This window comes from Ursus arctos, unplaced genomic scaffold (genome assembly GCF_023065955.2).
Source record: "Ursus arctos isolate Adak ecotype North America unplaced genomic scaffold, UrsArc2.0 scaffold_19, whole genome shotgun sequence".
NCBI classification, from domain to species: Eukaryota; Metazoa; Chordata; class Mammalia; order Carnivora; family Ursidae; genus Ursus; species Ursus arctos.
The window spans coordinates 52,014,584-52,041,649 of NW_026622863.1; the positions used below are offsets into that span (position 1 = coordinate 52,014,584).

Sequence of the window (27,066 nt, forward strand, 5' to 3'; positions counted from 1 at the left end):
GCGTGGACATATCTTGAGACTCAAAGACGCTATGGAATGATGTGTTTATTTGGTTCGTAGCCCTTAGGAATATAAACAATATTATTGGCATTCTGGAGTATGCTTAGCTTCACTGAGTCTGAAATAAGTCTTGGGTGATGAGCTTCAGAGAGCACTAGACAGAAATATGGTAACATTCTCTCAAAAACGAAGCGAAGTCCACCAGCATCGGCCTTTACCCTTCGCCCTTTCCAGCGGAAGATGGACATTACCTGAATGAAGTCCCTAACTCAGGGCTTCATAACTGTGGGGACTACGTTACCCAGAATGCAAAGAGTCGAGGGGCAGCGTTGCTCTCCAATGAAAACTTCAAAAGAGGCTCTTCCGCTTGTGGGCAGTCCCACGCGGGCGGGACTTCCGCCTGACTCCTCACCAAGGCGAAGATACCTGCTCCGGGCTTTGCTCATCCGGGAAGAGGTTTCGGAGTTCTGCGTCCATACCGACTTCACGAGACCTAGAAGAGGCGAGAGGAGGCGCCGACCCTGCTGCACGGTTGCGGACCCGCCGCTCGGCGACGCCGCCCGTGCTGCCCGCGCCGGGCCCGGGACCCGGACCACCGGCCCGGGTGTCCGCTCCGCCCACCAAGTCCGATGGCGGCGGCCGCGCCCAGGGACCCAGCTCAGGTAAACGCTCGTCCCCGGGGCCCTCCTCGCCCTCCCCCCACCCAGACCCGAAAGCCCCGAAAGGCGCGGGGCACCTGCTCGAGTCCCTGCGGCCCGGGCCCCGGTATCCCGGACAGGGAGGCGGGAATGGGCGGGGGCCCGGTGTGTGAGCGCCGGCGTACTGCCTGGGGGAGCGGGCTCCGGGTGGGGGCCGCACCCTAAGGGGCGATACTGAGCACTGAGGCACAGACCTTGAACTGCCAGCCAGCCGAGTTCTGGTCTTCAGGGCCGGGCAAGGGTCCAGAGGGCTTTGAGTCCGTCGCATCCACCGTGGTCTTGTGGGTCTAAGGCTACATTCTCTCCAGTTCCCGAGGCTGCAGAAGCGCTTACAGAACCAACACGAACAAGAGGAAGTTGGCCCAGTCCCTCGCTGGCCCTGACCTGACCCCCACCTGCTTGTCTTATGCATTGTTGTGTCCCGCGACTCTTAGGTGCCACTCCCCCAAGTTTGGGCTCTGGAGACTCTGGGGAAACCCCAGGACCGTGCCAGGAGTTCTATGAAGGGGTTTCCGTTTCTGGCAACCAGTGTGTGCACGGTTATTCCGGGAACTGGTAGCAGGGTGTGCACATGCCTGAGTTAACACTCATCTGGAACTGCTGGGGAAACCACCGTTTTCTTTTCTTGCGGGTAGGAGCAAAGAACAGGGGGACAGCAGTCAGGAGTGGAATGACTGCAAGAGACGTGGGGTGAGTCTTCTGGTGGTGATGGGAGGCTTAGATAGGAGCAGCCACGTGATATTACCACAGTCCTGATAGGGTCCATCCCGCTATAGCATGCAGTACCCGCTATGGGCCGAGGGAGGAGGCAGGAAGATCAGGGTGGAGGCTACCCTCGTAGTCTAGGTGAGGGTTATTGGACGGGAGTGCTGGCCTGGATGTCACTGGATTCTGGATATGTGTTTTTTTAAAAAGTGAGCACTGATTTTCTAATGTGCACCGAGGCAGGGTGAAGGGGAGGATTCAGGGTTATCTCTAGGGTTTTTGTTCTTAGCAGCTTTAGGAATGGAAACTCCATCGACTGAGATGAGGGGGTTGGTAGTATGGGTGATGTTGGTGGGAGATGTGCTGGGGAGCCCTGAGTGGATGCATTAAGTGAGCAGCCAAACACACAGGTCTGGAAATCTGGGGGGGGGGGGGGTTCAAAAGGGAGATATCTAAAGACATCATGGCTACTGTGTGGGCCCAGGTGAGTGAGCTGTGGGTCACAGTCATGAGGAGCAGTCTCCTGGTTATGGTGGTAGAGCTGTTACGGTGCTAGGAAGTTGGGGAGGAGGGGGGACCAGGACTGGATACTTAGGTGATGGTATGACTTCAGAGATGAGGGATGTGAGTGGCCATGACGGGAGAGTGTGTCGGGGACAGGATACTCGGGCAAGTGGCCAAGGTTTCCAGCAGAAGAGTAGACATGAGAGGGATACAGCAGCTTAGGAGTACTTAAGGCGAGACGATGACACTCGGGCCTGTGCTGGTGGTGCTTCTCCACTCTCAACTCCACCAGGGTTTTGTGAGGACTTTGGTAGGGCCTGGGGTGTTTCATCCTGGAGGAATAAGGTCATGTGTGAAGTGCGGATGTGATCACCCGTGAGCGTCACTAGGCCTGGGGTAGGCCACCGAGGAGCCTTGCTCTGAATGAGGGTCAGGTGGACAGAGGAAGATTGTGATTGCTGAGGGGGCAAGTACAGCACAGGGGGAGGGAGGAGGACCTTGTCTGGTACAAGATGGAGGAACTCATGGCTTGAACGTAAGATCTCCTCCCCAATCTTCTGCTGTTGGGAAGGTCTCCTAATCAAACAGCCTTTTCATCAAAGGTGCATTTCCTGCTTCTCCCTCTGTATGGGTTTCAGTGCCCTACCAGCCCACGGAGTTCCTCAGACAAGCCCATCACATCCTCTTACAGGAACCAGGAGGCACCTCACCCTCTTGATCCTACAGCTCCTGGTTGTTCACTCTGTGTCAGAGTGCCATCCGCATGTGGGCCTGTGTGGGGCGTGGTGTCCTCCTCTCCAGGCTGCGAATATCTGTGATTACTAAAGTGCTATCCATCTCCTCTGTCCGTGGTCAGGTGTCATGTGTTTGGCCATCCCCATAACCCTAAGACGGGACTCCTGCCCTCACCAGTGGGGTGAAGAGGAGGTGGTAAAAACAGCAGTGATGTGTGGGGAGGCCAGCGAGATTTCCGTAGTGTGGGACAATGAGGTGTGGTGGCCAGAGGCATGTGGCTGTGGCATCCAGTCTCAAGAATGATGTGTACTTGGAGAGGGAGTATGCCTGACCGATGCCAGGGCCCTGGTTTTCAGTAGAATAACCTGGATGGCCGGGAGGATACCTCTATGCCAGGTCCACAACGTAGATGTATACTTGTCCACCTGCCTCTTCTTCTGTCGGCAGGACCCTGCCATCATGGGCCCACGAGGAGACAGTGGCGCCATGGCACCAAGGCCTGGTTTCTCCTCTGGGATGGGGAGATCAGGGGAGGATGGGCATAGGGTAGATCGATGTGGGTGGGAAAATGGGTATGGTTCTTGGGAGAGGGTGTTTTTGTGATTTCCTCTGTCCCCCTCCTGCCAGGGCAGGGTGACCTTTGAAGACGTGGCCGTGTACTTCTCCTGGGAAGAATGGGGTCTCCTTGATGAGGCTCAGAGATGTCTGTACCAGGATGTGATGCTGGAGAACTTGGCACTTATAAACTCCTTGGGTAAGACCCTCGACCCCACGCCTGTGCCCTGAGCTAGTCTCTGCCCTCCCTTGGTCCCCGAGAGCAGTCTGTCTTTACATAGGGACCGTGAGCACTGCTTCCTTCCCCACTTCCGGGGGTGGGTGCTGTGGTTGGTAAGGCTGAGGTCAGTGTACCGCCCTCCTTCCTGGAGCAACCCCAACACCAGCTTTCCTGCTGACTTTCAGGGAAGGAATGAGGGTCAGGAGCCTTGCAGTGAACGTAATGGATATCCCCTTACATGCCTTCTCCCTGACTGGGTGACTTTGTCTCGATGCAAGATATCTGCCCGCTCCACGTCTGCTTCCTTTCTCTGTGAGGCTTCCTCATGCCTGCCTCTACCAGGACTTCCTGTCTCTGACAAAGTTACCACGTCTGTGGACCATGGGCTGTTTCATGAGACCCTCCTCCAGACTTCTCTGGGGACTGTGTAGTTCTCTTTGCCATGGGCCGTCGTGTGGTGAGTCGTTCTGTGATACTGATGGCTACTCAGCTGTCCTGTCTTTTCCTTAGCACTTGTATCAGGAAGTGGTCATGCACTTGCTGATTGTGGGAGTGGGGTTGGACTGGAGAGCCCCGGGTAGTTCACGGTAGGTATACTGACCCACACAGAACACGACAGCTCATAGGAAGCAAGCCCTGCAGAGTGGTATCTGGAGGAGACGATGTCAGTGCTGTGTTCACATCAGACCAGAAGCCTGTTCTGTTTGACTAGTATTTTGACCCCAGGGGCCACATTTCACTTCTGTCTCTTCTTCCCCTTTCTTGGCACTTTGCCGCGTTATCGACTCTGTTACTTGTCGCCTCTACTCGTCCTTCTGGCCCGGGGTTAACCTCACATTTCTGGGATCCATATCTCACTCTTTTTTCTCACCACTCCATCTACAGCGCTTTGCACGCTAACTGCTGTATGTTACATCATGAGTTGTGCCTACGTTCTTAAGCAGTCCTGGAACACCACCTGCCAGTTTACAGTCCTATTTCCTTGGGTCTTGACACACCCTCCTGCACGGGACAGGTGTGTCAATAGGAGACAGGTTCCTTTGGAAAGTTGTTGGCAGGGGTATGAATCACAGCCCACTTCTCTCCTCCGTGTCACACCAAGTGCTTGCATCCTTCACCTCACGAGGCCTCTCCCATTCTCTGCTCCTTGTAGCCCGCTCCTGCTAAGCAGCCCCATCCTCCACCTGAACCGTCTCCCTGGTCCTGCAGACAATCCCAAGCACTGGTTCCTGGGTTTCTTAGACACACATTTGTAGCTTGTATGGTAGCTGCCCCCTCCCACCAAAGGCAGCATGTGCTTTACCGGCATTTCTTGCTTTCAGGTCGTAGGCATGGAACAGAGGATGAGGAGGCGCCTGAGCACAGGGTTTCTGTACAAGGAGCGTCACAGGTCGGGACTCGCAAGGCAGTTGTGTCTCCCCAGAAGGCCCATCCTCGTGAGGTGTGTGGCCAGGACTTGAGAGACATTTTGCTCTCCACCGAGCACCAGGCGACACTTTGTGGACAGAATCTCTACAAGACGGGGGCATGTGAGAGACAGTTGTATTTCGACGTCAACCTTCCGCATCTGAAGCAGCACACTGGAGAGAAATGCTTCAGAAGCAATATGGACCGAGCCTCTTTTGTGAAGGACTACAAATTCTGTGTGTCAGGGAAACCCTTTTCCTGTGGGGAGGTTGTGAGGGACATCTTGGCCACCTCGAGATTCCTCCAGCATCAGGCCACACACAGCAGGGGGAAGTCGTACAGGAGGACTGGGTATAGGGCATCCTCCCCTGGATGGAGAGCGCAACGCAACTGGGCCGAAGGCACGAACGACTTCACTTGCAAACACACACTTGTTCATCCCCAGAGAGACCTCGCTAGAGAAAGATGCTTCCTGTGCAGTGAATGTGGGAAATCTTTTAGCAAAAGCTACAGCCTCAATGACCACTGGAGAGTGCACACTGGGGAAAAGCCTTATGAGTGTGGGGAATGCGGGAAGTCCTTTAGGCAGAGCTCTAGCCTCATTCAGCACCGGAGAGTTCACACTGGAGCAAGGCCTCACGAGTGTGACGAATGTGGCAAGTTATTCAGCAACAAGTCCAACCTCATTAAACATCGGAGAATTCACACTGGAGAACGGCCGTATGAGTGTCGTGAGTGTGGGAAATCCTTCAGCGAAAGCTCTGCGCTCCTTCAGCACCGCAGTGTTCACACTGGAGAGAGGCCGTATGAGTGCAGTGAATGTGGGAAGTTCTTTACCTACCACTCCAGTCTCATAAAACACCAGAGAGTTCACTCGGGATCGAGGCCCTATGAGTGCAGTGAATGTGGAAAATCCTTTACTCAAAACTCTAGCCTCACTGAACACCGTAGAGTTCATAGTGGAGAAAGGCCTTTTAAGTGCAGTGAATGTGAGAAGTCTTTTAGCCAAAGCTCCGCGCTGCTTCAGCATCGGAGGGTTCACACTGGAGAAAGGCCTTACGAGTGCAGCGAATGTGGGAAATTCTTTACCTACAGTTCCAGTCTCCTCAAACACCAGAGAGTACACACTGGATCAAGGCCTTATGAGTGCAGTGAATGTGGGAAGTCCTTTACTCAAAATTCCAGTCTCATTAAACACAGGAGAATTCACACCGGAGAAAGACCTTACGAGTGCAGTGAATGTGGGAAATCCTTTAGCCACAGTTCTAGCCTCATTAAGCACCGAAAAGTGCACGCTGGAGAAAGGCTTTAAGGAGTAGTGACTTTGGCAAACGTTCACGTGTGGTTTCCATTTCAGTGACCATTGAGATAGTCACACCGAAAACGGCTTTATGAGTATTTATCCGTGGGATATTCTTTACCTAGGAGTCCAAGCTCCTAAAACACCACGGTGTCTCCTAGATGAAGGCCTGTGAATATGGAGAATGTGGGAAATGGCTAACCAAAGGCTAGCCTCGTTGCACTCCAGAGAACTCAAGGTAGTGAAAAGCCTTACAAACGCAGTGAATATGAGAAAGCCTTCATCTGAAGGACTTAACCTCATAGGATTTCACAAATCTCAAATGGGAGAACTGCCTTAAATGTGCAGGCATTTATTCGGTGAATGTTAACAACACTGGAGGAGATCCCTTATGAAGCTGCCATTTACCATCTCCATAAATCCCAGGTATGTAGCAGCTGCATTGCATCTTTTGAACCCGCCCAGGGCCCATACCCCAGTGTCAGGGCAATTGCTGGATGACTAACGAGTCACCTGAGCACTAAATCCTTCCCCATTTTTCCTCTCTGAGGAGAGGGCATGGATCTCACCCAGTTTTGTCCTAGAGGACGTTGGAGATTTGAAAAGGTGGATGACATCTTCAGGGATGTTACTGTCCTCTTGAAACTCTGTGATGGCACTTCCCAGCCTCCAAGTCACCAACCCAGGAACAGTCTGCCTCCCATTGCTCTTGCCGTACGAGAATAAAGATGTTGCTGTTTAAGCCCCCATTAATCTTGGGGATTCCGTTCACTGTGTGTTTGTATGTTGAAATTACCTGTGTTTGCGAGCGTGAAGGGGTGAACAGAGTTGTGTGCCGCAGAAGGGACCGTATGATGGCAGAAGATAGCTCTCCAGTTTCGGCCTGGTTTGCCTGGCTGCTCAAAGCCTTTAAGGAAAGACGGTAGGGCTCCGTGGTCCTAATTTATAGTTGGATGCCGGGATACTTGTGGGGTCAGAGTTTCAACCCGAAGAGGAGGCAGTTGTTGGTTGTTGTTAGACACCGTCCGGTGCTTCTGAGCGACATGGTCTTGTTCTCTTGTTCACAGGGGATGTTGATGGCATGCTGCTCAGTGCTGGTGAACAGCAGCAGCTCCAGGGGCCTCGATGTCCTGAATTCTGTAGGGTGACATCACTGGTTTTAAGAGTGGAAGGGCCAGGGGAATGATCATTGGTACAGAAACACAGGATTAATGGTGCAGGAGACCAATAAACTGGTCGTAATGTACCTCTTTGAAAAGGGCATGCATCGTGTTTAGACACCAGGACTGTGAAGGATGAACCGGTACAGAGAGTCTCAGGACCTCCAGAAGGATGTATCTTGTGTAGCTGTGGGCCTGCCAGAAAAAAACACTCCACAGGTTTTGTGGATTCCTCGGCCCCTCTGGGCTGTTCACCAAAGGCCGTGGTTGTGCGTGGCAGCCAAACAAGGACAGAGACAGGAGAGACCTCTTAGTGCAGCCATGAGGCCTTTGTGACTCAGCTGGTACCCCTGCTGAATGAAATGGCAACACTCATCGCTCATCTGTTTTTGCTGCCACTGAGGCAAGTGCCTTCTGATGAGGAGAGAAGTGGTGGTCAGTATGGTGGCCAAGCTTGATCTAAAGCGTATGGAGTCCAGACTTAATTTGAGCCATATATCTTTAGGTTTCAGTAAGGTATAAATGACGTGTGGTGTCCATCACTCAGTTGTGCCATTTGACTGTTTGACATTCAGAGAAACCCACGAAGCCGTCAATTACGATGATAAACCTTTCCGTCACCCCCACATTTACTTTGTGTCCTAATAATCTCTCCCCAAGGCAGCCATTGACTTGCTTTTCATTATAGATGAGTCAGCACTTTCTAGAATTTATGATCAAAGTCTTCAAGTGTTTTCTCCTCCTTTTCCTTGGGTCCCCTCATGGGACGTATTTAGTTTCAAATTCATCAGTGGTGTTTATATGAACAGACCATTCTTTGTATCTTTGAGAAGTATGTTCTATGGATACAGCACTACTTATTTATGTATTCATCTGTGCATGGCTATTGTAACTGTTTCCAGTTTGGCGGGCTGCAAGTAAAACTGCTGCAGAGAAGGCGCCTGGGTGTCTCAGTCAGTTAAGAGTTCCAGCTTTTGATTCTGGCTCGGGTCATGATCTGATGGTTGTGAGATCCAGCCCGGTGAGCCTCGGCGTTGGGCTCCTCTCTGTGTGTGGAGCCTGCTTAAGATTCTCTCTCCCTCTCTCTACGCCCCAGCCTCCCTCCCCTCCACCAACGGCCCCCCACTGCCCTGCTTTCCCACGCACAGTGGCACTCTTTGGGTCAATAATTAATTAAATTAATTAAAAATATGACAAAATGTTATTAATGCTCCTTTTTCTCAGTTTGACTCAAAAATGTTTCACGAGCCGTGTGTGTTGCAATTAGGATCCTGAATGTATCCTGAGGCCCTACAGTAGCCGTCTCAAATGTCTGTGAACCCACAGGTCTCACTTGCCTTGCTGTTAGTTATTGAAGTTCTGAAGCCTTTGTTCATTAGAGCTTGCCACGTCCTGGGTGCTGCTTATTGCGTCTCTGATACTGTGCATCTGATCACCCTCGCCCATAATCCTGCACACGAGCTAGTGAGGAGACGGGTGATGAGGTTTGTCCCTGCAGACGTGTGTGGCGGTGACTGTTGGGGATGGAAAACAGAATCTTCCTCCATCCACGGAGCCTCTCCACATGCCATTATTTGGTCTGTGTGTTCACCAACACCACCATGCAGTTAATGCTGCCTCTGTCCACCTGGATATAGCACGAGGTCGCACAGGTTAAGGGCTCGGTCCCACAGGATGACTGTCCTCTTCAACGCCCATCACAGATCCAGGTTGTCACCTGTGCTTCATACTGACTGGCTGTAAATCAGAGGCTCCCCTGACCCCTCCTCTCACTCAATTATCTTGCTGGGGTGCCTCACAGAACTCTGGGAAGGACATTTACAGGCAGATGAAGAAGTACATGGGGGTCAGGTGCAGAAGGGTCTGCAGTGCAGGAGCTTGTGTCCTCATGGAACCTCGGTGTACCACCAACCCCCCAGGCATGTTTACAGATCTGGAGGCTCCTCTAGTGTTCTTGTTCAGGAGTTTGTACGGACCTTTAATCTCCAGCTCCAGCCTCCTCCTGGAGGTCAGCGGGTGGGGCTGCAAGTCCCAAGCCTCTGATCCCGATCTTTCTGATGACCACTCCCCATCCTGATTCTATTTAGGACTCCCACCCTAACACAGCTCTTTAGCGTAAATTCAGGTGTGCTCAAAAGGGGGCTCCTTATGAATGACGCAAGATACTCCTATCACTCAGGAAAGAACAAGGGTTGTAGGCGCTCTGTGCCAGGAACAGGGCACGGGGGACCAAGACAAATATATTTTTTCTTGTGCCACATTACTGAATAAATATTAAGCTGGAATGTGATGTGAAATAGATATCAGCTAAGAAATTACAAAGAATTGCAGGACAAAGTCTCACCCTGTTATACAGAAAGCAGATAGAGCCCATTACATACATATTTTGGAGATAAATAGAACCTGTTCTCAAGTAAAGTCACTTGAAAGCATCATTTGGCACAGAGTTTATCCTAACTTACGTTTGTAATTGGGGTGACCATGTGTAGTGTTTTACTGACCTTATCCAGAGGAAAAGGAGACTTACTTGCAGGACAGTAAGTACTTTTTGGAATTAAACAACATAGTCACGAATGCAGGAGAAAGGGAACCCTAGTGGCCAACGGTCTGTGTAGTCTTCACAGGGATTAGGAGGTGCTCACAGATTCTCTAAGCTAAATGTGAAAAAAGGGGAGCGGGAGAGCCTCTCCCCTTTATCAACAGGGAGAATTAAACTTTATTTGTAATCTGTATTTCGCATAACTGAAGAGAGTATAGCTGACATTCTAGCAACTGATGATCTACCTAAGATACCCTACCTAAATAATGTTTCAGGTAGGCAACTTAGAGTCTAAATTCCATTAGGAAGCCTGTTTGTAACAAGAATAGAAAGAGGGCCAATGATTAACCAGAATTTTATTTTCTTTTTGTCCTGTATAAACTGTATTTGCAGGGTCCATTTAGCAACTGTGGCATTAGGTACTTTACCATAAGCTTAAAACTTCCTCCCTGGTATTTCCTATTCAACTCTGTCTCTCTTTACCATATTTGCAGGCCTCCTTTCCTTTAGTTTTTCTTCCATCTGCAGAATTCTGAGCTGGCTAAAATTCTTAAGTGTCACTTCAGTATATACCTTTGTGCAGCAGACACATATGTGGAGAATGGACATTTGGTTTTGTTGAAATCTGTGGCATTGTGAAAGACTTCTTAAATCCCACACTGGAAAAGAAAAATTTATTAAATCATTCATTCTTGTCCTTTGCACACACATACAGGAATCAATCTCTCCGTCTTTGAACCAAGAGATGCAAAAACATGATTGGAATAAGTCTAAACATGTGATCTGAAAAAGATTTGAAAGTTAATGAAAATTTAAGGCTTAGGATGAAATGAAAAATAAAACTCATTTCGAGTCTGCTTATTGATTGATAGTATAACATAAAAAAGAAAGGAGTGTCTTAACATAGCATAAAAGAAAGTTAACTACTAATTTTCTAATGCTTTACAATGGATGAGCTCTTTACACTGCCTAAGAGAATCAGGTTCACAGTTGTTTTACAAGAAAAAATTGTTAGGCTGTGATTCTGAATCGTCGCCTGACTTCTAGATCCTCAGATAAGTACCACCCGTTCTCGAGCACTTTCTCTTTGGAATCCTCTTCCCAACACTCTACACTTAGTGCATTACTGTAAATATTCATTCCAGACATAAGAAAATATATTCTCAAGAATGTTTTCTTCACCCTCAGACTAGTTCTTCTAGTACTTTATCATATTTTCCTAATTAACCATCCAGCATTTATAGTAATTTAAATTTTGTAATAATTTGTATAGATGTAGGCTTATAGACTGTGTACTGGATAGTACACAGATTTAGCTTTTGAAAAAAAATTGTGCCAAAGCTATGAGGCATACAGGAAAGATTTTTAAAAGGTGAGCACATTAAACAGAATCAAGAAATTCAATCAGCCAACTTAGAGGATGTGGCAAGTACTAATGGACAAAATGCTTTTAAAGTTTATCCAATAAATAATGAAAGAGTAAGTGGCTTCCTTATTGCCCATAGTAGCCATGGTGGCCATGAGTTTATTGCAGTGGGCTTCAGGTGTTCTGCACCTGTGGCTTTGTGAAGATGCAGCTCCTGTGTGACACAGTGGAGACCATGACAAAGGCTATTTATCATCACACCTTCTGGATTCTAGGATACATGCTTTTTGAATGTAATGAAATTCTGCATTTTTGTGAGTGGGATTCCAGTAGCAACCAATACAACTTCAGTAACTGTATGACTGGTGAAGCTGAGTTAGCTGGAAATCCAGGCGGCTATATTAGAACACTGGCAATATTTCAATCCATCGAGATGGACTGCCTACTTTCTCTGATGGTCCTGAAAATACCTATGAAAAAACAATGGCTATCCTACAAATTAAAGCCCAAAGGGCTGGATTATAGTTAAAAGAACTGGTAATATTAATGTGTGCCAGATGCTTGGTCCCTGGTAGCAATATCTGACCCTTGATAAGGCACTTACTGATCAATCTTCCAAAGCAAGTCCTAACAAGTAATCTTTTATTTCTCCAAAGACAAAGTGTATTGTCTTCAGAGGAAAATAAATTAATAAACATATTCTGTAGTTTTGCTCTGTGTGATAAATGAAAAGATCCTCTTCCATTGCTATTTCTCAATGTTAGTTCAGATTAAGGCTTTTGCATGATTTCAGTCTTTTATTTTTCCTTTACCTGTATTGAAATATAATTGGCAAATGACACTGTAATATATTTAAAGTGATGATTTCATATATGTATACACTGACGAGGGAAGATTAAGAGTTTTGATTTGGGGATTTCAGCTTCATATTATGAAAGTTCACAGATTTTTAAAATGCAGAGAAATTGGGATTTGTAAACTTCTGAAGCAGTAAGTTTGAAACATTAATGTTTTATTTGACAAATGGAAGGTAGAGAAGTCTAACTGTGTTAAGTATCAGGAGGTATAGTTGATACATATGTTTGTACTGTAGGTAAAACACCTGCATTATTCAGGGTAACTCAGGATTTTAAACTACCGAAGAAATACTAAACCATATAAAAATATTAACACCTTAAGTTTTCAGCCAACAAAATAAAAGAGGTAAGGTGAATACTCAAAAGACACATGTATTAAAAGCCATACAACTGGCATCATGATTGCATTCAATCTGCCTTCAGTAGCTAATTCGATCAATAAAATTTAGCACTAATATTTATATTTAAAAATATTTTTTGTGTATTCAAGTTATCAGAGTTATGAGGGTCCTGACATTTTGGAAATTCTTAAGAGGTTATGCATTGACATATCTAGGGTTACACATAAAATAAGCCACCAGGATGCATGGGGACACAAGAACAACCACGACAATGATAATGATGGAAGATTGTGATAGGGTTAATGGGACTTCTTAACAGTCTTATTCACAGATACATATGTAAATAGCCATTACAAAAGTTAGAATATCTCCTTATATCAGTAATTTTATATGTTGAAAAAGATGAATTGAAAAGGGGAGGAGGAACTTAGCTTCAGGGATGCAAGCATGTATGAAAACATCAAAATGTATATTTAAAATACGTGCAGTTTAAGTCAAGCATACTTAAATCAAACTCTTTTTACAAAACAAATATTTAGGGGCACCTGGATGGCTCAGTCGGTTAAGCATCCAACTCTTGACCTCAGCTCAGGTCTTGATCTCAGGGTCACTGAGTTCAAGCCCTGTGCTGGGCTCCACACTGGGCATGGAGCCTACTTAAATAAAAAACAAAAACAAGACGGGGGGGGGGAGGGGGCCTGGGTAGCTCAGTCTGTTTAGTGTCCAATTCTTGGTTTCGGCTCAGGTTGTGATCTCAGGGTCTTGGGATTGAGCCCGTTGGGTTCCATACTCAGCAAGGAGTCTGCTTCCCCACCCCCTCCGTTAGCCCCTCCCCCTCCCCGCTCGTGCGCACTCTCTAATAAATCTTAAAAAAAAAAATAAAAACTAAACAAAAACACCCACAAATATTTAAAACTTGCCACTTACTGGTCATTTTACAGTTTTATTACCTATGTTCTTAAAGTTATTTGTGGCTACTGTATCAGTACTTTGGGAACAGAATATAATGAGGTACTACTGGAATATTTTACCAACGCCAGGTTCAGTGACATCACCTTGGCAACTTTTTTTTTTAAAGATTTTATTTATTTATTTGACAGAGATAGAGACAGCCAGCGAGAGAGGGAACACAAGCAGGGGGAGTGGGAGAGAAAGAAGCAGGCTCATAGCGGAGGAGCCTGATGTGGGGCTCGATCCCGGAATGCCGGGATCACGCCCTGAGCCGAAGGCAGACGCTTAACCGCTGTGCCACCCAGGCGCCCCCACCTTGGCAATTTGGCATTTACCATGAGGGGAGTGTTTATACCAGGGGTTGCCAAAGATTAAAACCTAGGCTTGATTTAATGTGTTACTGAGTTTAGAAAGCAGAGGAGAATATGTTGATGCAGATTAAATTCATAAGTCTGGTGCATGTAGGCTTTCAATTGTGAGACGGACAAAAAGTTGAGGGAGAAAAATCTTCTAGTACTCAGAAACAGTTGTTCCATATAATAAATATGTAAGTACATAAAAAGAAAATAGGCAAAAGATTACGAGCACACGTTTTACCAAACAAGCTAAATACAGAGCAAATAAATGACAGATGCTCAACATCATGAACACTTTGGGAAATGGAATTAAAACCAAAGTGACTTACCACGACACACTTATTTCAAGGATGTCACGGAACTTGAATTTTCATGTGCTACTGATGGGACGGCAAAAGAGAATAACCATTATAGTTCAGTTTCCCATTTCTTAATGTGAAACATTCACCTCCACTCTAACAGTTTCAGTTATCACAACAAGAGAAATAAAACATATAACCACATAAAGAAGTAAATGTAAATATTCATAGCAGCTTTATTTGTAAATACTCCAAACCTGGAAATAACCTGTATGTCCAGAACAGATGCACAGATAAAGCCATTATCCATAGAATAGAATGCTATTTGGCAATACTACACAGAATTCTTTTTTTTTTTTTTTTAAAGATTTTATTTATTTTATTTGACAGAGATAGAGACAGCCAGCGAGAGAGGGAACACAAGCAGGGGGAGTGGGAGAGGAAGAAGCAGGCTCATAGTGGAGGAGCCTGATGTGGGGCTCGATCCCATAACGCCGGGATCACGCCCTGAGCCGAAGGCAGATGCTTAACCGCTGTGCCACCCAGGCGCCCCACTACACAAAATTCTAACATTCCTCCCATTTAAGGGTTTTCTCCAGTGTGAACTCTCCTATGTCTAAGGAGGTTAGATTTGCGGCTAAAAGATTTCCCACATTTGCTGCATTCATAAGGTCTTTCTCCAGTGTGAACTCTCTGGTGTTGAACGAGGTCAGATTTGTGGGTAAAGGGCTTCCTACATTCGTTGCACTCATAAGGCCTTTCACCAGTGTGACCTCTCTGGTGCTGAATAAGGCTAGAGCTTTGGCTAAAGGTTTTCCCACATTCACTACACTCATAAGGCCTTTCTCCAGTGTGAACTCTCTGGTGTTGAATAAGGCTGGCACTTTGGCTAAAGGATTTCCCACATTCCCCACACTCATATGGCTTTTCTCCAGAATGAACTCTCCGGTGTTGAATAAGACCAGAGCGTTGCCTAAAAGATTTCTCACATTCGCTGCACTCATAAGGTCTTGTGCCAGTATGAATCCTCTGATGTTGAATGAGGTCAGATTTTCGGGTAAAGGATTTTCCACATTCACTGCACTCATAAGGTCTTTCTCCAGTGTGAACTCTCTGATGTTGAATAAGGATAAATTTGCGGCTAAAGGATTTCCCACAAACACTGCACCCATAAGGCCTTTCTCCAGTATGAACACTCCGGTGTCGAATGAGGTTAGAGAACTGTCTAAAGGACTTCCCACATTCACTGCACTCATAAGGCCTTTCTCCACTGTGAATTCTCTGATGTTGAATGAGTTCAGATTTGCAGCTAAAAGATTTCCCACAATCACTACACTCATAAGGCATTTCTCCAGTGTGAATTCTCCCATGTCGAATGAGGTTAAAGATTTGTCTAAAGGATTTCCCACATTCGCTGCAGTTATATGGCCTTTCTCCAGTGTGAACTCTCTGATGCCTGAAAAGGCTAGAGGTTTGTCTGAAGGATTTCCCACATTCAATACACTCATAAGGCCTTTCTCTAGTGTGAACTCTACGGTGTTCATTGAGGTTGGATTTGTAGCTAAAAGATTTCCCACATTCACCACACCCATAATGCATTCCTCTACTGTGTAGTCTCTGGTGGTGAATGAGTTTAGATCTGTGAATAAAGACTTTTCCACATTCACTGCATTCAAAAGTTCTTTCTCTAGTGTGAATTCTCCAGTGTTTTATGAAACTGAAGTTATGGGTAAGAGATTGTCCACATTCTCCACATCCATAAGGCTCTTTATCACTGAGAATTCTCCAGTCTTTAATAAGGCCAGAGATTTGGCTAAAGAATTTCCCACATTCACCACACTCATATGGCCTTTGTCCACTGCGAATTTGTTGGTGCTGCACAAGTCTGTAGTTGCAGCCAAAGGCTTTCCCACATTTGCCACACTCATAAAGCCCTTCTCCAGAGCAGACACTCTGATGTTGATCAAGTGCATGGCTGCGGCTGGCAGCTTTTTCACATTCACCCCCGTTGTACTGACTTTTTCCACTGTGAAAAGCCTCCCCACTCTGGCTGCCACTGTGTGGCTCCTCACTGTTGGGATTGGTCTGGAGCCGAAGATGTCCCGAGGTGGCTAGGAAGTCCTCTCCAACCTTCCTACATGTGAAAGGCTGCCCTGACACACAGAAGTTGCAGCTTGTCACACATGAGACCCTGTCCACATCTCTTTTCCAGGGCTTCTCCCCACTGCCATGCCTCTGTTGCTGATGAAGGTCTGCATGGAAAGAGAAGCATCTCATACATGTGGTACCCAAGTATGGTTTCTGCCAAGGGGATATTGTCTGGTGCTCAGCATGGTGCAAAATATCTTTCAAGGCTGGGATACACGTCTCACAGGGGTGGATCTTCTGTTGGGACAGACCTGCCTGAGAAGCCCTGGCCTGGGACTCTCCTATAGGTACAGTCTGCTCAGAAGGGGCCATCCCATGCCTACAACCTGAAAGCAGAGAAATGCTGAAGAAATGCACATTGACTCTGGTGGGAGGGGGAAGCCCCACTTCAAAGGTGTGTCTGACACAACAAGTTGCGTCCATGTGATTGTTCTGAGCACAAGGCAGCTGGGGGCAGGTTGAGGTAGGGGCTGCTTAACGGTATTGGGCCTCTGAAGAGACCCGATTAGGAGAGACCTCAACAGACAAGACACAAGCATAGGGTGCACCACATGGAGGAGAGGCCCCTGCCTCCTCACTCCTCCTTCAGTAGGACCTTATCTGCTGGCAACATGGGCATGCTGTGTGAGAGGCTGGTTGTGGCCTGTCCAATAAAATTCAACTGGACCTGAGTAGCTGGTTCAAGGACTACATAAGGATATGTGCACACCTCATGACACCACGTGCCGTTCAGTGTTGGAGGATATCATAAAGGGAGCAGTACAGAGGAACTGGTGGCCTGGGAAAGCCACAATGGTGGAAGGAGCCACGAGCCAGAAGTCTTGGATGAAATAACAAGTCAGCAAAGTGTTAAGTATGCAGAAGAAAAGGTAGAAACAATACGTGGCTAGTGGTATCTGCACCAAAACACTACCTAACACATGGCAAGCTCCTGGTACCATCTCAACACAGCCCTGATGTCATGCCCTCCACAGTTGCCACTCATGAGGGCCAGACCTCCTCTGAGACCATCTTTGCCATATCTACCCTGTAAAACCAGTGTTTTCCCTGTACTCTCCACTGTATAACTCCTCGGAACTGAATGATTCAAGTCTTAATGAAAGACACACGGTGAGTGGCCACCACCACTGGCCCTGTGCAACTTGTCATGCAATAACATTCAGGAAAGAAAATATAAAATACAATCAAAGGAGGGTCTTACAAGAACAGCCCATGGTTCATGTGAATAATGACCATGACCTGGCAGAGGCAGTCACAAAGAACTGTGAGCTAGAGGAAGGAGGCAAAACTGGAAGCCAGGGATCCGGACAGAGTCACCCTGCCAGGGAGAAGGCAAGCAAGGAGGGATCCATTAGTTAACTTCAAGACTCCTGACTCCCAGACCCTCCCCTGCACTGTTTGAGGTAACAGGTGTCAGGGATGCTTGGGGAGTCCGTTGCTCAGGGCACTATACACAGTTCAGCACTGGCATCCTCACCACACCTAACAAGAAAGTGGTGGAAATTAGCAGAGCCCATGCTCCAGCTGTGGGAAAGAAAGAGCGAACTCTGGGGGAAAAAGGAAAGGCAGGATGTCACCTCAGGACACGAGGAGCAATGTGACAATCTTACCCAGTGATGCTACAAGTGCAAAGTTCTCCAGCATCACATCGCAGTACAGGAGTCTCTGAGTTTCATCAAGGAGCCCCCATTCCTCCTGGGAGAAGTCAATGGCCACATCTTCAAAGTTCATACCCTGTCATAATGTGGACAGTTCATTCCATGATCAACATCTCTCCTAGGAGTCCAAGTTCATTATACCCCCTACCCTCCACATCCACCCTCAGCTCAGTCTACTCCATACCCCAGAGGAGATACCAGGCCTGGGTGTCCTTGGAGCCACTCTCTCCTCATATTCCTACTGATACTGTGTCATCCCACAACAACAGGCAGATGGGCAGAAAGAGGATATCTGAACTGTAGACCTGGCACGGTAGTCACACTGCCTCTTGTCAGTGTAGTCAGTGTCACAAACACAGATTAGGGAGAGAAGCTGGCTATAGGGAGGGTGTGCACTATCTGATTCTGGTCTTATCAGGCAATACCATCAAAGTCCCCTGGATCATCCCTCCAAGATGCAAAAAAATGTGGCATTATCCTTCATCCTTATGACCCCAATTCTAGGGTCCTGTGGTTATGTGTTCACACTCACTCTCTTTCTGTCACACTTCTCACAACTGCACTCCCACAGCAACAGCCCCCTCCTACCCTACACCACAGTCATCTCCTTGGCCTTTCTACATGTTACGCAGTATCCGTGGCATAGAAAATGCCTGGCAGTTTCAAACAGGATCAAATACTACTCCAGACTGATGGTTCCCACTGACAGAGGCAGCCTTGAGTGCTACTATGAAGGCCTCCCTCCCTGTTCCTTGCTTCAACCTCACTACCAAGAATAAAATCAGATTTCACTTACCCATGGCCTTCCTCCACCTGTGTGCCGCAAGCACTTGATGTCCCCTCTCCAGTCACAGCTGTCCTCTCTCCATCTAACCCTCATTCAACACTCAGCTCCAGTGGTCTTGTACCCGACCCCCAATTAGTCTCATAAATGACCACTTGTGCCCCTAAGCTAATCCACCAGCCTAACTTGAATACTTAGGCCCCACCATGGGACACAATGCAATCCTAGTAAGTCTATAGAACAGAGAATAAGCACCAGCCGATCTCAGCATCATCTCATTTGAATTACTCCTATGTCTCCACATCCATCTCCAAGTCCACTTTTCCCCTGGAGCCCTTGGCCACATACCAAACCATACACTCTCCCCTACCTTCTCTATGATCACTTCTCTCCCTGATCCATGTTGTGACACATCCCACAACCAGGGAGCCAAGCAGGAAACCTAGTCCTTAGATGCACCCTCTTCTTCCTGGGCTACTATTACCATTATCCTGACCAGGATTCCCCATATTAAGTGATCTACAGCTCCTCCCTGGTCTACACACTCTCCACCACCTTTTGGAGAAGTCTACATCCTGAACGCCGCCTCAGAGTTCCAGAGGCACACAAACTGTTCTCTGAAACATCTCCCACCCTTAACAGACCCAAAAGAACTCTTCTGATATCCCTAATAAGAACTACTCTTACTATAAACTTCCCCATCTCAACTGATGGAGCTTCCATCCTTCCAACTGCTAAAGCCAAACCTTCAAGTTATCCCTGACTCCCACCTCTCTCTACCTCAAACTTAGAAAACCAGGAAGCCACACCTAAAACACTAATGCAGAATCCAGCCACTTCTCCATGACCACCACCCTGCTCCAGCTACCATCACACCCACCCAGACTACTGCGGTAGCCTCTTCCCTTCTCTTCCTACCACCAGCTTCACACCTTTACTCTTCTCCATGCTGCAGCCCCAGGGAGCCTTATGAGACCTCGGTCAGATCACCGGCCTTTACTACTCCAAACCTTCCATAACACCCATTACCAGGGTGTCCAAACCTGACTCCTGCCCGACTCTTCCCAGTTCCCATGAAAAGAAAGGAGACCTGCAGGTCCCTGATCCCTCCAAGCCTTTGCACATTCTGTTACCTCTGCCTGGGACCACCTTCCACATTTCATGCGCTAAGTACCTAGCGCAGCCAGGATCTGGTGACCTCAAGAGGGCTGCCTTACTTCTGGGCTTCAGTCCTCAGTGCACTCCCGCTAGTGAGGTGCTCTTTACAGAACTCAACTTTCCTGTGCCTGTTATTACCCCTCTTCCCGTCTGTTCATTCTGTGAGCAGCTTCAGGAAACGTGTGAGAACCCGATTTCAGACACTGTCCCTCTTTTGTTCCCAAATCTCCCTCGCTCCCAGCGTTCTGAGAATGAAGGTAAAATTCCTGAGGCACAACTTTGCCTCACACTCTGTTGCCTGTAGACACAAGAGCCTGGGTTTCCCCAATGCTCCTGGCTCGGCTGCACTCCAAGTCTTTGCACGAACCTGTCCCCTCGGCCCGGAGCCCGCTCCCGTAGCCACCACGCCGGCGCTCACTCACGGGGCCCCCGCCCACCCCCGCCTCCCTGTCCCGGACACCGGAGCCTGGGCCGCAGGGACGTGAACAGACGCCCCGAGCTCGGGCCTTTCGGGTCTGGGTGGGGAGACGGCGGGGAGGACTCGGGGGACGAACGCTTACCTGAGCCGGGTCCCTGGGCGCGGCCGCCGCCATCGGACTCAGTGGACGGAGCAGGGCTGTGGCGCAGGGAAATCTTGATCCCAGCCTGCTGCGGGTCACCCCGGGGTGCGCCGCCTCCAAGCCTTAGAGCCGCCTCTTTGTAACGGGGTGAACGCTTTCGCGTCCTATCCGTCGCCGACCCGGGGCTCCGAAGCCTCAGTGTGACCAAACTCCAGAAAACCCAAAATGACCGCCACGAGGAGGACGCCGGAAGTCCCGCCCTGACTTGGTGCGTCCGCTCGGAAATGCTCTTGTCCTGGGATTTCATTGGGTCAACTCCACCACCGTTAGGCACATTGCCGTCTGGGTAATGTAGTCTCCTCAGCCGCACAGGTGGTTGGAGTGTCCTAGTCCTTGACCACCACGAATAAAGGTTTCGTGGTGCCACGAGTGTCTGAGAAATAAGAGGCATCTAGCCTTCAGGGAAAGGAAGCTGTTTACCTTTTTTTTTTTTTTTTTAAGATTTTATTTATTTATTTATTTGACAGAGAGAAAGACAGCCAGCGAGAGAGGGAACACAAGCAGGGGGAGAAGGAAAGGAAGAAGCAGGCTCCCAGCGGAGGAGCCTGATGCGGGGCTCGATTCCAGGGACCCCAGGGATCCGGGATCACGCCCTGAGCGGAAGGCAGGCGTTAACGACTGAGCCACCCAGGCGCCCCAATGTTTACCCCTTTTCAAAGCGGCAGCTCGCAGACTTCTGGGGAGTGTTGTCTGCAACTGATCTTTGTTAGAGACATTTCAGACTCCTTGAAGCTTAGAATTCTCCCTTAGCCTAAAAATACTTCAATTATTCTAAAACGCTACAAATTTAAATGGACACAGTTTCTTTCAGACTCAAAATGCATCCCCTCTTAGCTAGAATGTAATAAACATTTTCTTGCTATTCAAATGCATGTAGTCAGAGGCTTTAGTCAATTTTGTAACTCTGTATCTTTGGTCAGAGCCATGAATTGGAAGAAACAGTGATGTTCAGGCCACCCTGAAGTAGGAGGACAAGGAGTTATCTCTGCATCTGGTTTCCAAAGAGAAACTCTTTCCTGCCTGTATATTCAGTGATCATGTCCAAATCACAAAGCAACACTATTTATTTATTTAATATTCTTAAGATACATTCAAATCCTTTAGAAATCTGACATCTAAAACAGAGAACAATTTATTAAATTCTATTTTGTTATGTGATAGTGGCTACAGCGTTCTCAGGCAGAGTGCATGTACAAAAGAGTCATCTAAACACCATTGTCTCATCTCCTTGCTGAGGAAGGATTATCGTTCCTTCAAGTGATTGTTGGGACTTTTGTGCATGAAGAATCGATATATCAGGGGAAAAAAAAGTTGTGAAATGCAAATTGCAGAGAGCTATTAATAATGATTATGTAATTATTCAAAGATAGTGGCATAATAGCTCTGGGGAAATGTCAGTGGAGGGTGAAAAAAGTAAGACCTCAGGTAATTTTTATCAGGACACAAGTCTGAGAAGAAACAAGAGTTAAGCTGGAGTGCCTGGATGACTCAGTTAGTAGAGCATGTGGCTCTTGATTTTGAGTTGTGAGTTTGAGCCCCATGTTGGATCTAGAGTTTACTGGAAAAAAAAAAAAAGTTAAGCTGAGCCCAATCTTGGCATTGTGATTCTTTTTAATCAGTTTCATCCTAGTGGATTTGTAGTCCTTCTCATTGTAATTTTAACTTATAATTTCATAATGACAAGTGTTCTATAACTTTTCTAAGCCTAATGACCATTAAAAATGTTCTTTAATGAAGATTTTGCTCAAATATGTTGCCTATTTTACCTTTTGTCTTTTTCTCATTGATTTCTATTTCTTTTTTTTTTTTTTAAGATTTTATTTATTTATTTGATAGAGACAGCCAGCGAGAGAGGGAACACAAGCAGGGGGAGTGGGAGAGGAAGAAGCAGGCTCCTAGTGGAGGAGCCTGATGTGGGGCTCGATCCCGGAACGCCGGGATCACGCCCTGAGCCGAAGGCAGACGCTTAACGACTACGCCACCCAGGCGCCCCTATTTCTTTTTTTTTTTTTAAGATTTTTTTTATTTATTCATTTGAGAGAGAGACGGAGAGAGCACAAGCAGAGGGAGAGGCAGACGGACAGGGAGAAGCAGGCTCAATCCCAGGACCTGGAGATCATGACCTGAGCCTAAGGCAGACGCGTAAACATCTGAGCCACCCAGGCGCCCTATGATTTCTTTTATATACAGTCCTTCAGTTAGATGTTCACAAATTTGTTTCTACCATTCTGTGTTGCAATTTTTAATAAGCATCTTTTGAGTTATTCCAATGTTTTTACAGTCGTCTTTACTTTCACTAGCAATTCTTCAGTATTCCAATACTGAAGTTAATTAATACCCCTTTTATTAAATTTTCCCTATTCAATTTAATGTGGAGGTTCTTTCTCCTGATTGAATCCTAACTAATAACGAATTAGCTCTGGCAGTAGTCCTAGCAGATAAACCTATATGGACGAGATTTGGGAATTGGTTTGACCAAGCCCTTGGGCTTGAATGAAGTGCTGAACACCTAGCCAATAGGAAATGGGATGCTTATGACCCATGATATGCAGTGGCATCATAATGAATCCATTACCTAGTGTCAATTATGATGAAGTGGCAACTGCAGCACATGCCTGAGACCAACTGGGTGCTGCAATGAATATTAAGGCAGTGATGGTGACTACAAGGAGTTCGGTCTGGGAAGGATTCGAATTCACATTATTGCTTACAAAGTGAAAATGGTAAGCTCAAGGTCATTCTCTCTCAGCTGAAGTCCCCATATGAAAAGAGAGATTCTTGATAGCCCTAAAAGAAACTCTGATTTCTGTAGCTGCAGGATTCCTATTGCTGCAAATCAAACCATTAAATCTATAACTTGCTGAGTTATAGATTGCTGAATACACAGTCTCACAATGTTTCTCATGTGAAAGTTGGGGTGTTGGTTGATAAAGTGGGATTCTAAATGCTGGAATGGGGACATCTGGTTGGATGCAAAGAAACTGAGAATCTGGATTCTAAGTTAACCTGAGTCTCTTTTACCAGGTGTCTGAAGAGACTAGTCTTCCTCTGCTAACACTGCCTGGGGCAGATGGTCTGTAAAAGACTGCTAATTCTCTACAAGACTCATCACAACAACCTAAAACTAGTATCAACTCAGCATGACCCAGGGAAATAGGAGGAAATAATGGCTTCATAAAAAGAAACTCCTCACAGACCCCAAACCTGCAACCTTTCTGACCTGGCTGCCCATTATGCTTAGGGACATGAAAAGGGCACCCCCACAAGCTTGGCAAAGCTACCAAGTTCTCCTTAAGATAGGATAAAGCTAAACCTGAGCCCTCTGGTGTCTACCTGCGGGGCGGGGGGGGGGGGGGGTTCTCTGTCCTCAGTCCCTTGCCAGATGCCATGGTGCTGGAGAAGGTCACCTCTCTTCCAGATACCTTGGCCATCCAGAGAGCCCCTTTGGATTAACTGAGCAAAGAATAATGGGAGTTTGTAGATGTAAGAAAGGCACTGCCAGCCATCATATATGGTGGAGCTCAGTGAAATGCTGCTGCTTTCCACCCCTAAGCTAGGATGTTCCCGAGTAAGAACGGGACCAACAAAACAACAAACCTGGCCAAATGTCAGGCAATCATCTTAGGACTGGATACCCTGATCAACAACTGATGCTACCTCACATAGATTGTAAACAACTGGGCCATTACCTAAAAATTGTCCATATCAGGGTAAAGAACTTTGGGACCTTCTTACCTCAAGACACCCAAAATAAAAAAATCACCACATTACAAGGCCCTCCAAGGACACTCCTTATTCCCTTGGGAGCTACAGACATGACTGATAGTAACAAATGCCACAGGTTTTTTGGTTTCTGGGTTTTTTTTTTAAATTATATTATGTTAGTCACCATACAGTACATCCCTGGTTTCTGATGTAAAGTCCGATGATTCATTAGTTGCGTCTAACACCCAGTGCACCATGCAATACGTGCCCTCCTTACTACCCATCACCGGTCTATCCCATTCCCCCACCCCCCCTCCCCTCTGAAGCCCTCAGTTTGTTTCTCAGAGTCCATAGTCTCTCATGCTTCATTCCCCCTTCTGATTACCCTCTCTTTCTTTATCCCTTTCTTCCCCTACTGATCTTCCTAGTTCTTACGTTCCATAGATGAGAGAAATCATATAATTGTCTTTCTCTGCTTGACTTAATTCACTTAGCATTATCTCCTCCAGTGCCGTCCATGTTGCAGCAAATGTTGAGAACTCGTTCTTTCTGATAGCTGAGTAATATTCCACATGGACCACATGGACCACAACTTCTTAATCCAGTCATCTGTCGAAGGGCATCTCTGTTCCTTCCACGATTTAGCTATTGTGGACATTGCTGCTATAAACATTGGGGTACAAATGCCACAGGTTTTAACATAACCAGGTTGAATGTCCATTTCCCAGGAATATGTCTCCTCTACAAAAAGTTACACTCAAGGGACAATGAGGTATTTCAGCCAACTCAGAGTACCAAAGGTATTCTGGAAAAGGAAAAGAAAGGAAAGGAAGGCTACAAATAGGATAATGAGGGACAGGATTTAGCAAGGTTCACTGAGGAAATATTAAGCTTATCATAAATTACCTAATGTCAGAGTTCCTAAGTGGACCCTGCAAATACTGTTTATACACAGGACAAAAGGGAAATAAAATTTTGGTTAACCAATGGCCCTCATTCTATACTTGTTACAAACAGGCTTCCTAATGCAATTTAGACTCCAAGTTGCCTACCTGATAGATTATTTAGGCAGGGTATCTTAGGTAGATCAATCAGTTACTAGCATGTCAGCTATACTCTGTGTTTTCAAGTATGTGAAATACAAATTAAAAATAAGAGGCTTAATTCTCCCTGTTGAAAATGGGGAGAGACACTCCCCCTCCGTTTTGTCACAGCATTTAGCTTAGAGAACTTGCAAACATTTCCTTACCTCTTTAAAGCGTCTCTTTAAAGACTAGACAGGCCTTTTGCCAGTTGGGCTTCTTTTCCCCCCAGATTCAGGACTCAGGATTGTCTTTCATCAACAAATGGGAGCCAATTTCTTTAAGATGGGAAGATCTTGGGGGTGCCTAGCTGGCTCAGTGGGTAGAGTGTACAACACTTGATCTTAAGGTCATGAATTTGTGTCCAACGTTGGGTATGGAGCCTACCTTTAAAAAAATGGAAAGATCCTGAGAGCCATCATTTTGAAATGCAGACATCAAGGGAGACAGCAAGTCTATCTTTCAGTACATGTGGGAGGATAGGAACCTAACTTTGGTGAGTGCCTTGTTTATTTTCAAAAACTACTTCCTGTCACACAGATGAAAGAAGTTTGTTTTTCCCCTGGATAAACTCAATAACTGTCAGACATGATCACCCCAAACAACGTAAAGTTAGGAAAAATTATGTGTGAGAAATGATGCTGTCAAATGACCTTACTTGAAGATTAGTTCTATTGATGTGAAAACATGTATGTCATGGGTTCTATCTGCTTGTCTGTATAACGGTGATTTTTTTCCATGTCTTTGCAATTTCTTAGGTAATTCTCTTAAGATTTTATTTATTTATTTATTTATTTATTTATTTATTTATTTATTTAATTTGCAAGCACTCCAGTGGAGGGAGGTAGAGAATCTCAAACAGACTCCATACTGAGCACTGAGCCCGACTTGTGGATCAATCTAAAACCCTGAGATCATTACCTGACCTGAAATCAAGAGTTGGATGCTTAACTGACTGAGCCACCAGGCTCCCCTCTTTTTTTTTTTTTTTTTTTTTAAGATTTTATTTATTTATTTGACACAGAGAGAGATAACCAACAAGAGAGGGAACACAAGCAGTGGGAGTGGAGGAGGAAGAAGCAGGCTCCCAGCAGAGGAGCCTGATGCGGGGCTCGATGCCAGGGATCTGGGATCACGTCCTGAGCTGAAGGCAGACGCATAATGACTGAGCCATCCAGGCGCCCCTAACAGGCTCCCCTCTTAGCTAATTTCTTGTGGTGCACATCCACAGTCCATCTTAATACTTACTCAATAATGTGGTATAAGAAGAAATATATTTGTCTTGGTCCCCCGTGCCCTATTCCTGGCACAGAGCGCCTACAACCCTTGTTCTTTCCTGAGTGATAGGAGTATCTTGCGTCATTCATAAGGAGCCCCCTTTTGAGCACACCTGAATTTACGCTAAAGAGCTGTGTTAGGGTGGGGGTCCTAAATAGAATCAGGATGGGGAGTGGTCATCAGAAAGATCGGGATCAGAGGCTTGGGACTTGCAGCCCCACCCGCTGACCTCCAGGAGGAGGCTGGAGCTGGAGATTAAAGGTCCGTACAAACTCCTGAACAAGAACACTAGAGGAGCCTCCAGATCTGTAAACATGCCTGGGGGGTTGGTGGTACACCGAGGTTCCATGAGGACACAAGCTCCTGCACTGCAGACCCTTCTGCACCTGACCCCCATGTACTTCTTCATCTGCCTGTAAATGTCCTTCCCAGAGTTCTGTGAGGCACCCCAGCAAGATAATTGAGTGAGAGGAGGGGTCAGGGGAGCCTCTGATTTACAGCCAGTCAGTATGAAGCACAGGTGACAACCTGGATCTGTGATGGGCGTTGAAGAGGACAGTCATCCTGTGGGACCGAGCCCTTAACCTGTGCGACCTCGTGCTATATCCAGGTGGACAGAGGCAGCATTAACTGCATGGTG

General features: G+C 46.8%; 2 protein-coding genes across 3 annotated transcripts; one reads left to right on the forward strand and one right to left on the reverse strand.

Moving 5' to 3' along the window:
• Positions 1-392: 392 nt before the first annotated feature.
• Positions 393-11,900, forward strand: LOC113247977 (zinc finger protein 154-like). 2 transcript variants are annotated; one of them, XM_026489358.4, is made up of 3 exons: positions 393-662; positions 3,270-3,396; positions 4,740-11,900. In XM_026489358.4, the coding sequence occupies exons 1-3, from the start codon at positions 630-632 to the stop codon at positions 6,134-6,136; spliced, it is 1,557 nt and encodes a 518-aa protein (XP_026345143.3). In that variant the 5' UTR covers positions 393-629; the 3' UTR covers positions 6,137-11,900. The 2 variants fall into 2 exon arrangements, with proteins under 2 accessions (XP_026345143.3, XP_057169924.1); XM_057313941.1 differs by lacking the exons at positions 393-662; positions 3,270-3,396 and adding an exon at positions 3,409-3,874.
• A 2,305-nt stretch (positions 11,901-14,205) lies between these two features.
• Positions 14,206-20,725, reverse strand: LOC130544083 (zinc finger protein 551-like). Its single transcript, XM_057313933.1, has 3 exons — positions 20,302-20,725; positions 17,752-17,875; positions 14,206-16,245 (listed from the first exon to the last, which is right to left on the reverse strand). Exons 1-3 carry the CDS (start codon positions 20,332-20,334, stop codon positions 14,576-14,578), a joined length of 1,827 nt encoding a protein of 608 aa, XP_057169916.1. The 5' UTR covers positions 20,335-20,725; the 3' UTR covers positions 14,206-14,575.
• Positions 20,726-27,066: the final 6,341 nt, after the last annotated feature.

Coding starts and splice junctions, on each gene's coding strand:
- LOC130544083 (XM_057313933.1), bottom strand. CDS start 20,334: ATGGCGGCGGCCGCGCCCAGGGACCCGGCTCAG. Junction 17,876..20,301: donor CGCCCAGGGACCCGGCTCAG/GTAAGCGTTCGT, acceptor ACATTATGACAG/GGTATGAACTTTGAAGATGT. Junction 16,246..17,751: donor TGCACTTGTAGCATCACTGG/GTAAGATTGTCA, acceptor CTTTCCATGCAG/ACCTTCATCAGCAACAGAGG.
- LOC113247977 (XM_026489358.4), top strand. CDS start 630: ATGGCGGCGGCCGCGCCCAGGGACCCAGCTCAG. Junction 663..3,269: donor CGCCCAGGGACCCAGCTCAG/GTAAACGCTCGT, acceptor CCCTCCTGCCAG/GGCAGGGTGACCTTTGAAGA. Junction 3,397..4,739: donor GGCACTTATAAACTCCTTGG/GTAAGACCCTCG, acceptor TCTTGCTTTCAG/GTCGTAGGCATGGAACAGAG.